General features: G+C 40.0%; 1 protein-coding gene across 1 annotated transcript in view; it reads right to left on the reverse strand.

Annotated features, from left to right (window-relative positions):
- The window catches only part of TCF4 (transcription factor 4), a gene marked incomplete in the record, with an annotated part of 501,923 nt that overhangs the window by 15,266 nt on the left and 473,301 nt on the right, over positions 1-13,356 (reverse strand). The window contains 1 exon segment of the mRNA XM_056544897.1: positions 1,279-1,462. Within this exon segment, the coding sequence (XP_056400872.1) occupies positions 1,279-1,462 (184 nt within the window).

The following is a 13,356-nucleotide window of genomic DNA, read 5'->3' on the forward strand; positions in this document are numbered from 1 at the left end:
GGAAGGAGCAGATAGGAGAATGAGAGGAGCAGATAGAAAAGGAGGAGAAGGGGAGGAGCAAATAAAGGAATAGGAGGAGCATATAGAACAATGAGAGAAAAATGGGAGGAGCGTATGGAGGAATGAAGGAGCAGAGAGAAATGGGAGGAGCAAATAGAGGATTGGGAGAAGCAGATATAAGAATGGGAGGGAGCATCTAGGGGAATGGGAGGGGTAGATAAAGGAATGGGAGGAAAATGAGAGGAGCATATGGAGAATAGGAGAAGCAAATACAAGAATGGAAGGAGCAGATGGGGGAAATAGAGGAGCAGATATAATATAAGGGAATGGGTGGAGCAAATAGAGGAATGGGAGGAGCATATAGATGGTAGGAGAATGGGAGGGTCATGTGGGGAATGGGAGGAGCCGATAAAGTAATGGCATGGTAGATAAACAGATAAGGAAATGGGAGGAGAATAGGAAGAGCAGAGGAATGGGAGAAGTGGGAAGGAAAATAGGCAGAGCTAGAAGGAGCAGGGATGAGTGTCAAAGGAGCAAATAATAAAGTAGGAGGAGAATGCAAGTGGAAGGGGAGAACATGGGGGCAAAGCTAACATCAGGGCACTAATGCTGTTCAAAGCAGGAGCAAATCTCCATAGCAACCTCTCCTGCTCTGGACAGCTCCTGACATGGACAGAGGTGTCAGCAGAGAGCACTGGGGTCAGACAAAAAGGAAATTCAAAAAGAACTTCATCTGGAGCATACAGCAGCTGATAAGTACTGGAAGGATTAAGATTTTTCAATAGAAGTAATTTACAAATCTGTTTAACTTTTTGGCACCAGTTGATTTAAAGGGAGTACCCCTTTAAATTATAGAATTTTTTTCCTACAGCCACCACTAGGGGAGCTCACTGCATATGGAAGTATTCAGTTCCTAATAGATGCAATAAGCTAATAAGCTACTAATGGTAGCTGCACATAGCCAAATATTAATCTGAAACGCTTTGTGTCAGAAACAGGAGTCCTGTATAGATATATTAAACAATCAGCATAGAATTTTGGACAATACAATAAAACAGCACAGAAGATTTCTTGATGTCCTTTTGGCTTTAAATTTATGTTTGGAAAATATGTAAAAACCGAAATCCAGACAGGTCCTAGAAAAATAAAAGTTTTACTAAGAGGACAACAAAATATTTATTCACAATTGTCTATTTGGCCCCTCTGGGTAATGGCCAAAGGGGAGTTACAGACAATTACAGCCCCAACCACCACAGGAGCTGTAGCGCAGCCTCTCACCTAACAATGACAGTACGTAGTTTTGTGTTTTTTCTAATGCACTAAATTCTTCACCTCGATATGCATCTTGGGCCGGGTTTAGGTCTGGCGATGTGGCAGACTGAACGGGTAACTGAGGCCCAGACACCTGATTTGGCACAATCGAGTGACTCCCTCGTAGACTGTCATCCCGGTGAGATCCCACCTATCAAAGAAATTACAAAGAAGTCCATACAAGCATTAATAAATCGGAATTCCCATCATTCTGAATAATATTATGATTCATGGAAAGATTATCCACCATGCCCCATTTTCAATATTCCTGCTTGCTGTCAATAAATGAAACCAATGTGGGGTACATCTAGAAGTTAAAAACCTGCACAGACGTATTATTTGTCCCGGCTGAGGGTGAAAAGTAAATCCAGTCTAGACAATGTTCTGTGAGCATTACAGGTCCTGTTTAGGAGATCAGACCGCTGGGACAGGACTGCAGGGACCCCCTGTGATCAGATACTTTCCTGTGGATAAGGCATAAGTTGGTTTTCACTAGACCACCCCTTTAAAAATGAGTAAAACATAGCAGCTTTCTTCCAAAAACAGTGCCACATTTGTCCTCAGGTTGTGTGTGGTATTACAATTAGGTTCCATATAGTGGCATACATTGCAAAATCGAAATGGACCTTCTATTATGGCATCTAATTTTGCCCCCCCCCCCCAGGACAGAAAGGTCTGGCGTATATTTCCCTTTGCTTTCCATTACCCATTGGTCAGTACTGCCTTCCATTAATGTGCTGACAATGCAGTTCTCTGGGGAGAGGAGTTCTGCACAGTATCTTATCAATAGAAATTGGAATGGGACCAACCAGGATGGGACCCCCCCCCCCCTCTCTCTCCAAGGGCCCCATAGCAGCTGCATGGTCTGTCTCTATAGGACATACAATATAAACTGAGCTGCAATACCATACACAAACTGAGGACAAGGGTGGCGCTGTTTTGGATGAAAGCAGTTGTGTTTTACTTAAAGAGGTACTGGTGCCAGAAAGTTAAACAGATTTGTAAATTACATCTACAAATCTTAATCCTTCCAGTACTTATCAGCTGCTGTATGATCCAGAGGAAGTTGTATTTCTTTCTGAAGTTCTTTTCAGTCTGACCACAGTGCTCTCTGCTGACACCTCTGTCCATGTCAGGAACTGTCCAGGGTAGGAGCAAATCCCCATAGCAAACCTGTCCTGATACGGACAGAGGTGTCAGCAGAGAGCACTGTGGTCAGACTGAAAAGAACTACACAACTTCCTCTGTAGTATACAGCAGTTGATAAGTACTGGAAGGATTAAGATTTTTAAATAGAAGTAATTTCTGTTTCACTTTCTGGCACCAGTCGATTACATTTTTTTTTTTCCCCCCATTGGAGTACACCTTTAACCTAGACACCACCTTTATAGTTATTAATAATAATAATAATATTTTTTATTATTTTATATTTTATAGTGCTGTATATATTACAATACATGAAGCAAATACAATGACTGTGGAACAGTAAATGACATTAAAGGGGTATTCCAGGAAAAAAAAAAAAACAACATTTGTTTTTTATATCAACTGGTTCCAGAAAGTTAAACAGATTTGTAAATTATTTCTATTAAAAAATCTTAATTCTTCCAATAATTATCAGCTGCTGAAGTTGAGTTGTTCTTTTCTGTCTGGCAACAGTGCTCTCTGCTGACATCTCTGCTTGTCTCGGGGACTGCACAGAGTAGAAGAAGTTTGCTGTGGGGATTTGCTTCTACTCTGGACAGTTCCCGAGACACGTGTCATCAGAGAGCACTTAGACAGAAAAGAACAACTCAACTTCAGCAGCTCATAAGTACTGAAAGGATTAAGATTTTTTAATAGAAGTAATTAACAAATCTGTTTAACTTTCCGAGCCACTTGAGATTTTATATATATATATATATATATATATATATATATATATATATATAAAATTCCTGGATAACCCCTAAGAGAGGGTCCTGCCCGCGGGGGCTTACAATCTACAGGGGTAGGGGAGGGAAACTGTAGCAGAGGTAGATTAGGGGAGGATGTATATAATAGTAACAAACCCTCAGCTTATAAAATTGTGGTAAATCTAAACACAAGAAGGTGTGTTACAAAGTTGTAAAATTGTCTATTTTACATTATAGCAGTGTTTTCCAAACCGTGTGTCTCCAGCTGTTGCAAAACTACAACTCCCAGCGTGCCCTGACAGCCAACGGCTGTCCGGGCACGCTGGGAGTTGTAGTTTTGCAACAGCTAGAAACACGCTGTTTGGAAAACACTGCATTATAGGTTTATCCAAAATAAACCATCCAGTTGTAGTTACAGCATCAATGCACTAGATGGAGGTCTTGAGCCGCACATCCCCGGCTGCATAAACAGCGCTTAACACTGGGCGCGATGCGGTGTTGCACATTTAGTGACAAATATGGAAGAGTAACTCAGGCAGGTAAAACGTCAAATTGTCTCCCTGGGTGCTGCAGTAGAGCGCACTGATTCGTACCAATCTGTCTTCTATCATGTCCGCCAACAGATCTGACAATTATCTTAATGCCCATATGCTTAATTGTGGGCTTCTCAATTCCCCCATTGCTATCAGAAATCCTGCAGGATTTTCCATTTGGCATTCAGCTTTCATTTCAGGGGAAAGCAAAAAAAAATACAAAAATCAGGACAACCATCTTTACCATAATCCTCTATTAAAGTGACCCATCGCAAAAAAATTCAAAAATAAACCACAACAACAAAAAATTCAGATACATTTGCGTCGAGTCCGTCGCCCAATAGGAGCGACGCCCCTGCCCGCAGTGACGCTTTAAGCCAAGGTAAAATATTCCTAAATTGTAAGGAAAAGACACTAAAGAAAAGCGCACTAGCATGAGGCTGCATTCAGACAAAATAAATAAATAAATTAATAAATAAATAATTATAATAAATAAAATAAATAAATTAATAAATAAAACTTGCAGTCTTCGTGGGCGCATTCGGTTCACGTAATATATTCCTGAAGGGTAAGGAAAAGACGCAATGTGAATTTAAAGAAAAGTGCCCTAGCATGAGACTGGGTTCAGACAAAATAAATTAATTAATTAATAAATAATTATAATAAATAAATACATTTTGCAGCCTTCGTGGGCGCATTTGGTTTACGTAAAATATTCCTGAATGGTAAGGAAAAGTCGCTTTGCGAAATATCAAGAAAAGAGCTCTAGCATGAGGCTGCTTCCAGAAAAAAAATAAAAAATTATAATACATAATTAAATAAATAAATAAATAATTAAAATAAATAAAAAATAAATATTATATATGATATAATAATTAAATATTATAATAAATAAATGAATTCATTCATTAATAAATAATTATAATAAATAAATACATTTTGCAGCCTTCGTGGGCGCATTTGGTTTACGTAAATTATTCCTGAATGGTAAGGAAAAGTCGCTTTGCGAAATATCAAGAAAAGAGCTCTAGCATGAGGCTGCTTCCAGAAAAAAAATAAAAAATTATAATACATAATTAAATAAATAAATAAATAATTAAAATAAATAAAAAATAAATATTATATATGATATAATAATTAAATATTATAATAAATAAATTAATTCATTCATTAATAAATAATTATAATAAATAAATACATTTTGCAGCCTTCGTGGGCGCATTTGGTTTACGTAAATTATTCCTGAATGGTAAGGAAAAGTCGCTTTGCGAAATATCAAGAAAAGAGCTCTAGCATGTGGCTACTTCCAGAAAAAAATAATAATAATAATAATACATAATTAAATAAAATAATTAAAATAAATAAAAAATAAATATTATATATGATATAATAATTAAATATTATAATAAATAAATACATTAATTAATTAATAAATAATTATAATAAATAAATACATTTTGCAGCCTTCGTGGGCGCATTTGGTTTGTGTGCCCTAGCATGAGGCTGCGTTCAGACAAAATAAATAAATTAATTAATTAATAAATAATTGTAAGTAATTACAATAAATTAATAAATACATTTTGCAGCCTTTGTGGGCGCATTCGGTTTACGTAAAATATTCCTGAATGGTAAGGAAAAGTCGCTTTGTGAAATTTAAAGAAAAGTGCCCTAGCACGAGGCTGCTTCCAGAAAAAAATAATAATAATAATACATAATTAAATAATTAAAACAAATAAATAAAAAATAAATATTATATATTATATAATAATTAAATATTATAATAAATAAATAAATAAATACATTTTGTAACCTTCATGGGCGCATTTGGTTAATGTAAAATATTCCTGAATGGGAAGGAAAAGTCGCTTTGTGAAATTTAAAGAAAAGTGCTCTAGCATAAGGCTGCTTCCAGAAAAAAAATTTAAATAAAAATACTACATAATTAAATGAATAAATAAATAATTAAAATAAATAAATAAAAAATAAATATTATATATTATATAATAATTAAATAGTATAAGAAATAAATAAATAACCAAATACATTTTGCAGCCCTCATTCAGTATACAGACACACAGGCTGAAGTATAAGTTCTCCGGCATGAAAAAAAAAAAAAAAGATTAATTAGTATTTTTCCCGTTGTTCGGATTTATATCACACTGATTTCTAAGATTATTTGTTTCGTATCCAGCTGCCAAGCTTGTTCTATCCTAATCCCCCATCTGTGGTAGGAAAAAGAAAGAAATAAATAAATAAAATTCAAAAACTATACAAAAAAAATATTATAATAATAGAAAGGGCCTAACGCACCGGCGCCAAATGTCGGCCTTAAGCTGCGTTATTAATTAACGGCCTAATTGAAGTGTGTGTTACAATGTAATCTACTTATCGTTAATGCGGCAGGTAGAGGGGCAGCAGGGCGAGATCCGAAAAAAGTTACAAAGTTTCTTCTGTAGGTTCTGAAAACAAGTAATCGCAATAGACGAGATTATTATTATTAGGTGTTCTTTTTTTTGTTTTGTTTTTTGCCCGAACACCTGGCGAGATTAAATCAGCGAGGGAAGATTTTTTTTTTAATTAACTGGGAATAGATTTTTGTTTGTAGTGGAAATTATACAGATGAACCAAAAGAAGGGAGAACAGGAGTCAAGGTCTGAGGCGTGGAGGAGGACGCTGAGAGACATCGCAGAACTTCCGTCCTCTTATCGCCGGGTCTACTCCTTACTCCATTCACGTGTATCTGTATAAGTGACAATTGTATTGGCCTCTGAGGAATATATGTAATATATGCTGGGAAATAATATATGCTGGGAATATATGTAATATATGCTGGGAATTTTTTTTATATATATCAACTGGCTCCAGAAAGTTAAACAGATTTGTAAATTACTTCTATTATAAAATCTTAATCCTTTCAGTACTTATGAGCATCTGAAGTTAAGGTTGTTCTTTTCTGTCTATGTGCTCTCTGATGACACGTGTCTTGGGGACCGCCCAGTTTAGAAGAGGTTTGCTATGGGGATTTGCTTCTAAACTGGGCGGTTCCTGAGACACGCGTCATCAGAGAGCACTTAGACAGAAAAGAACAACCTTAACTTCAGAAGCTCATAAGTACTGAAAGGATTAAAGGACAACTGCAGTGGCATTACACTTATCCCCTATCCACAGGATAGGGGATAAGTGTTTGATCGCAGGGGGTCCGACCGCTGGGGCGCCGCCATAAACGCTCATGGTGACGTAGCTTTGACCTAGAGGTCGACGGTGATGCCCCGTCTCCTCCCTGTCCCCATACATTTCTATGGGGGATGCGGGGAGACGCGAATGCTGCCTCCCCGCCTCTCCCTTAGAGATGTATGGAGGAGGCGTGCCGGCCGCAACGTCATGCTGCGGCTGGCACGCCCCCTGCACGGGACAGCCGCGGCCCCGTACAGGAGATCGCCGGGGGCCCCAGCGTTCAGACCCCCCGCGATCAAACACTTATCCCCTATCTTGAGGATAGGGGATAAGTGTTTGTACCGCTGCAGATGTCCTTTAAGATTTTTTAATAGAAGTATTTTGCAAATCTGTTTACCTTTCGGGAGCCAGTTGATACATAAAAAAAAGGTTTTTTCCTGGATAACCCCTTTAAGTTAGAGTAATCTGCATGCTACTATAACATGAACCAAAATTATCTATCTATCTATCCATCTGCGGTGGCCCAGTACGGGAGGTGTTACCCCATGCTCCTGCTGTCCTGTCAGGCCGCCTCCTTCAGTGTCCCCTAGGCCCCCTGCACTTGTTTCCCTATTGTAAATATGTTTTACCATGTAAAGTGTTATAAAATGTAATGTTGCTTTAAGAGTTATACAATGTCATGTCATGTGATTGTTACCCAGGAGGTACCAGTGACCAGGTGACCCCAAGAGTGACCTATGGGCTCCCTGCTGGTCTCCCCCATATAAGTCCTGGGTGGAGCTTCTCTCTCTTTGAGCTCTGCTCTTCTGCTAAGCTGAGGTCCAGTGCAGTCGCCTAGTGTGTCTATCCAGAGTGTTGGAGACCTCAAAGTCCAGTCCTGCAGCCACCATCAAGTCAAGTAAGATAGTCCCAGCTTTATGAGTCAAGTCAAGTCAGTCCCTGTCATCTGCCAAGTCAGTGTGGTCTGCATTCAATTGTCCAGTCCTACTACAAGTCCCAGCAAGCCCTTAAGGTCTCTGTGTCACTGGTCACATCCTTGGGCCCTGGCTGAACTGTATAGACTTTCCCAACTATCTACCCTCAGGAAAGCTACCGTTATCCGTAACTTGGCTTCAGAGTCTTTATTGCCCCTCATGCCTAGCCCAGGATCCAGCGGTATACCTTTGGATGGTTATAGGGTAAACCACGCCCTGGCGTCACGAATACAAGGGGCTAATGCCATCTTCCCCCTAGGGTAACAACATCTGCCCTGCACCACACACCACACCACCACATATTTATTATATTTTTAGATCCACAATCAGTCCAGGACCTACTATTCTTCATGTTTCTTCCATTCCTCTGTATGTTTACTGTACTTACATCACTTTATTCCCCTCCTCCTGCGCATTTTTCCAGTCTCTGGCTTATAATCTCCCTATGAAATAACAATTACACAGCGGATGAAGAGCTCTGGATTTCTTTTTCAATGATCTTACCAATATCTCCTCTAGTATAGACGGGGGAGGGAGGTAATTTTCTCCGATGTCTAGATGTGAAGTGCCTCCTCACCATCCATGGGATATGGCCATCCAGATAATGCGTATAGCGCACAGATGGGCACTCAGTACAGAGAGACAATACAAAGGACAATTCTCTCATCAGGTCCCAATCTCGCTGCTTTGTCTATGTCCCCACAAACGATTATAGATTCCCCTTATCCATGCCATTGGGGCTGGACATCATTTTATCTAATTTAGAGAGTTAACCTTTCAATAAATGTGCACTTCATACAGAGATGTAGCAGAGCTGAATTTGTCAGATGGTCTGTAGTAGAGATGAGCGAACTTACAGTAAATTCGATTCGTCACGAACTTCTCGGCTTGGCAGTTGAAGTCTTATCCTGCCTAAATTAGTTCAGCTTTCAGGTGCTCCCGTGGGCTGGAAAAGGTGGATACAGTCCTAGGAGACTCTTTCCTAGGACTGTATCAACCTTTTCCAGCCCACCGGAGCACCTGAACTAATTTAGGCAGGATAAGACTTCAACTGCCAAGCCGAGAAGTTCGTGACGAATCGAATTTACTGTAAGTTCGCTCATCTCTAGTCTGTAGCAAAGCGGAATCTGTCAGATGCTCTAAAGCAGTGGTCTCCAACCTGCAGCCCTCCAGATGTTGCAAAACTACAACTCCCACCATGCCCGGACAGCCAACGGCTGTCCGGGCATGCTGGGAGTTGTAGTTTTGCAACATCTGGAGGTCAGCAGTTGGAGACCACTGCTCTAAAGTATTAAAGTGGTACTCTGGTGAAAAACTTTTTTTTTTTTTTTTTTTTTTTTTTATCAACTGGTGCCAGAAAGTTAAACAGATTTGTAAATTCCTTCTATTAAAAAATCTTAATCCTTCCAATACTTGTTAGCTGCTGAATACTACAGAGGAAATTCTTTTCTTTTTGGAACACAGAGCTCTCTGCTGAATCACGAGCACAGTGCTCTCTGCTGACATCTCTGTCCATTTTAAGAACTATCCAGAGTAGGAGAAAATCCATATGCTGCTCTGGACAGTTCCTAAAATGGACAGAGATGTCAGCAGAGAGCACTGTGGTCGTGAAGTCAGCAGAGAGCACTGTGTTCCAAAAAGAAAATAATTTCCTCTGCAGTATTCAGCAGCTAAGAAGTACTAGAAGGATTAAGATTTTTTTTAATAGAAGTAATTTACAAATCTGTTTAACTTTCTGGCACCAGTTGATTTAAAAAAAATAAAAATAAAAAATTCCACCGGAGTACCCCTTTAAATGTATAATAGCAAAACTGTTGTAGATCTGTGTGACAGCCTTAGGCTGTCCGGTCATGCTGGAAGTTGTAGTTTTGCAACAGCTGGAGGCACCCTGGTTGGGAAACACTGATATAAGATGTAGCAGAGCTGGGTTTGGCTGCATTCACACCACGTTTTTGCTATACAGTTCCCGTATCAGGTTTTTAATGAAAAATTCCTAAAGTGTATGCACTGACTGTTGTCTGGTAGCGCCCCCTACAGTACAGGGAGGTATTACATGTTCTGTACTACTCTTTACCTGTATTACTGAAGTGTATGCACTGACTGTTGTCTGGTAGCGCCCCCTACAGTACAGGGAGGTATTACATGTTCTATACTCTCTACCTGTGCCAGGGTTAGCTGCTCCTTTGGGCATCAGGTGAGGACGGCTCCATTTTCCTTTTTTTTTTAGGACATTGTGTGTTCTGTACAGGACCCTGAAGAAGCTTCTCTCCTCTACATAGACCAGTGTTTCCCAAAGAGGTTGCCTCCAGCTGTTGCAAAACTACAACTCCCAGCATGCCCGGACAGCCAAAGGCTGTCCGGGCATGCTGGGAGTTGTAGTTTTGCAACAGCTGGAGGCACCTTGGTTGGGAAACACTGAAATAGACAGTGATTACAGCTCCCAGCAGATCTTTCTTACGTTTATATGGAAGGATTTGCTTTATCTGTATTAGTTATCTACTTATTTTCCTTTAATCCTCACTTTTTCCTATTTTTGGATGACATTTTGGGGCTTCAGAACCAATTACCAGGTTTCCATAGAGTTCTGGTCTCAACATACAATGGTTTCAACATACAATGGTCGTCCTGGAACCAATTAATATTGTAACTTGAGGGACCACGGTATCCAGATAAAAGTGCCTTGATATAATGTCTTATTATTATAAAATAATAATAATAATAGGGGTAAAAAGAGTCACAGTATGTTCCAACAGGATAAACAGGCCAGGTTCAGAGGGGCATATTGTTGGTCTAAATTATTCCCTATGCAGTGAAGCCTTTGATTTCCATCCTCTGTAATAATAGCTTCCACATGTCAAGTGGCTTAGCTATAAATATAAATAAGATCAAAAGCAAAGAAAAAAAAAACCAGAAGAGATATAATAAAAAATACATTAGAAGTGGCATTAAATCTGGAAAAAAATAGTTTAACACTTTCGTAAAAAAAAAAAAAAAAGAATCCAAAAAACTAAATTTTCTTTTCAAAATATTCAGCCATTAAAGGGGTACTCCGCCCCTAGACATCTTATCCCCTATCCAAAGGATAGGGGATAAGATGTCAGATCGCCGGGGTCCCGCTGCTGGGGACCCCGGGGATCACTGCTGCGGCACCGCGCTATCATTACAGCACAGAGTGAGTTCGCTCTGTGCGTAATGACGGGCGATACAGGGGACGGAGCAGCGTAACGTCATGGCTCCGCCCCTCGTGACATCACGGCCCGTCCCCTTAATGCAAGTCTATGGGAGGGGGCGTGACGACCGCTGTGCCCCCTCCCATAGACTTGTATTGAAAGGGGCGGGCTGTGATGTCACGAGGGGCGGAGCCGTGACGTAACGATGCTCCGGCCCCTGTATTGCGCGTCATTACGTGCAGAGCGAACGCGCTCTGTGCTGTAATGATAGCGGGGTACTGCAGCAGCGATCCCCGGGGTCCCCAGAAGCGGGACCCCGGCAATCTGACATCTTATCCCCTATCCTTTGGATAGGGGATAAGATGTCTAGGGGCGGAGTACCCCTTTAAAGACAATGGCATTGAAATTATACATATAGCTCAGGAATTCAACTTCTGGTTTAAAGGGATACTCCACTGGAAAAAAAAATTTAAATCAACTGGTGCCAGAAAGCTAAACAGATTTGTAAATTAATTCTATTTAAAAAAAATTGATCCTTCCAGTACCTATCAGCTGCTGTATGCTCCACAGGAAGTTCTTTTCTTTTTTTAATTTCCTTTCTGTCTGACCACAGTGCTTCTCTCTGCTGACACCTCTGTCCATTTTAGGAACTGTCCAGAGCAGGAGAGGTTTGCTATGGGGATTTGCTCCTACTCTGGACAGTTCCTGACATGGACAGAGGTGTCAGCATAGAGCACTGTGGTCAGACAGAAAGGAAATTTTAAAAGAAAAGAACTTCCTCTGTAGTATACAGCAGCTGATAAGTACTGGAAGGATTAAGATTTTTAAATAGAAGTAATTTACAAATCTGTTTAACTTTCTGGCACCAGTTAATTAAAAAAATATGTTTTCCAGAGGAGTACCCCTTTAATTCTATAGAACTATAAATACCAGCAGGTCTTCTGACCCTCTGCACCCTACAACATATTTGTAGTTTTTGAAAATACTAGCAAATGCAATATCTTTTCATAGAACGTTGCTGTCCCTCTGTTATTCCTCCTGGATAATAGGTGTTACCATTTACCACATTCAATTGGTCGAAAGCTTCTGGTCTTACTACAGAATTTTTAACGTGGCCACAAGCCACCAAGTGCCATTTATATCACTAATTTAAAGTCGTGGCCGTAAATGTTGGCACCCCTGAAATTTTTCTAGAAAATGAAGTATTTGTCACAGAAAAGGATTGCAGTAACACATATTTTGCTATACACATGTTTATTCCATTTGTGTGTATTGGAACTAAACCAAAAAAGGGAGGGAAAAAAGCAAATTAGACATAATGTCAACAAACTCCAAAAATGGGCTGGACAAAATTATTGCCAGCCTTAACTTAATATTTGGTTGCACACCCTTTGGAAAAAATAACTGAAATCAGTGGCTTCCTATAACCATCAATAAGCTTCTTACACCTCTCAGCCGGAATGTTGGACCACTCATCCTTTGCAAACTGCTCCAGGTCTCTCTTATTGGAAGGCGCCTTTTCCCAACAGCAATTTTAAGATCTCTCCGCAGGTGTTCAATGGGATTTAGATCTGGACTCATTGCTGCCACTTTAGAACTTTCCAGCACTTTGCTGCCATCCATTTCTGGGCGCTTTTTGAGGTATATTTGGGGTCATTGTCCTGCTGGAAAACCCAAGATCTCGAACGCAAAACCAGCTTTCTGACACTGGGCTGTACAGTGCGACCCAAAATCCATTGGTAATCCTCAGATTTCATGATGCCTTGCACACATTCAAGGCACCCAGTGCCAGAGGCAGCAAAACAATCCCAAATCATCATTGATCCTCCACCCTATTTCACTTTGTAGGCCTCATTCCATTTTTGGTAAACAGTAGAATGATGTGCTTTACCAAAAAGCAGAAGGATTTTGGCTTATTCAAGTTCATTTTGGCAAAATGTAGTCTTGCTTTTTTATGTCTCTGTGTCAACAGTGGGGTCCTCCTGGGTCTCCTGCCATAGCGTTTAATTTAATTTAAATGTTAATGGATAGTTCTCGCTGACACTGATTCTCCCTGAGCCTGCAGGACAGCTTGAATATCTTTGGAACTTGTTTGGGGCTGCTTATCCACCATCCCGACTATCCTGCGTTGACAACATTCATCATTTTTCTCTTCCATCCACGCCCAGGCAGATTAGCTACAGTGCCATGGGTTGCAAGCTTCTTGATAAAGTTGTGCACTGTGGACAAAGGCAAATCTAGATCTCTGGAGATGGACTTGTAACCTTGAGATTGTTGATATTTTTCCACAATTTTGGTT

The sequence above is a fragment of the Hyla sarda genome, chromosome 1 (genome assembly GCF_029499605.1).
Source record: "Hyla sarda isolate aHylSar1 chromosome 1, aHylSar1.hap1, whole genome shotgun sequence".
NCBI lineage: Eukaryota > Metazoa > Chordata > Amphibia > Anura > Hylidae > Hyla > Hyla sarda.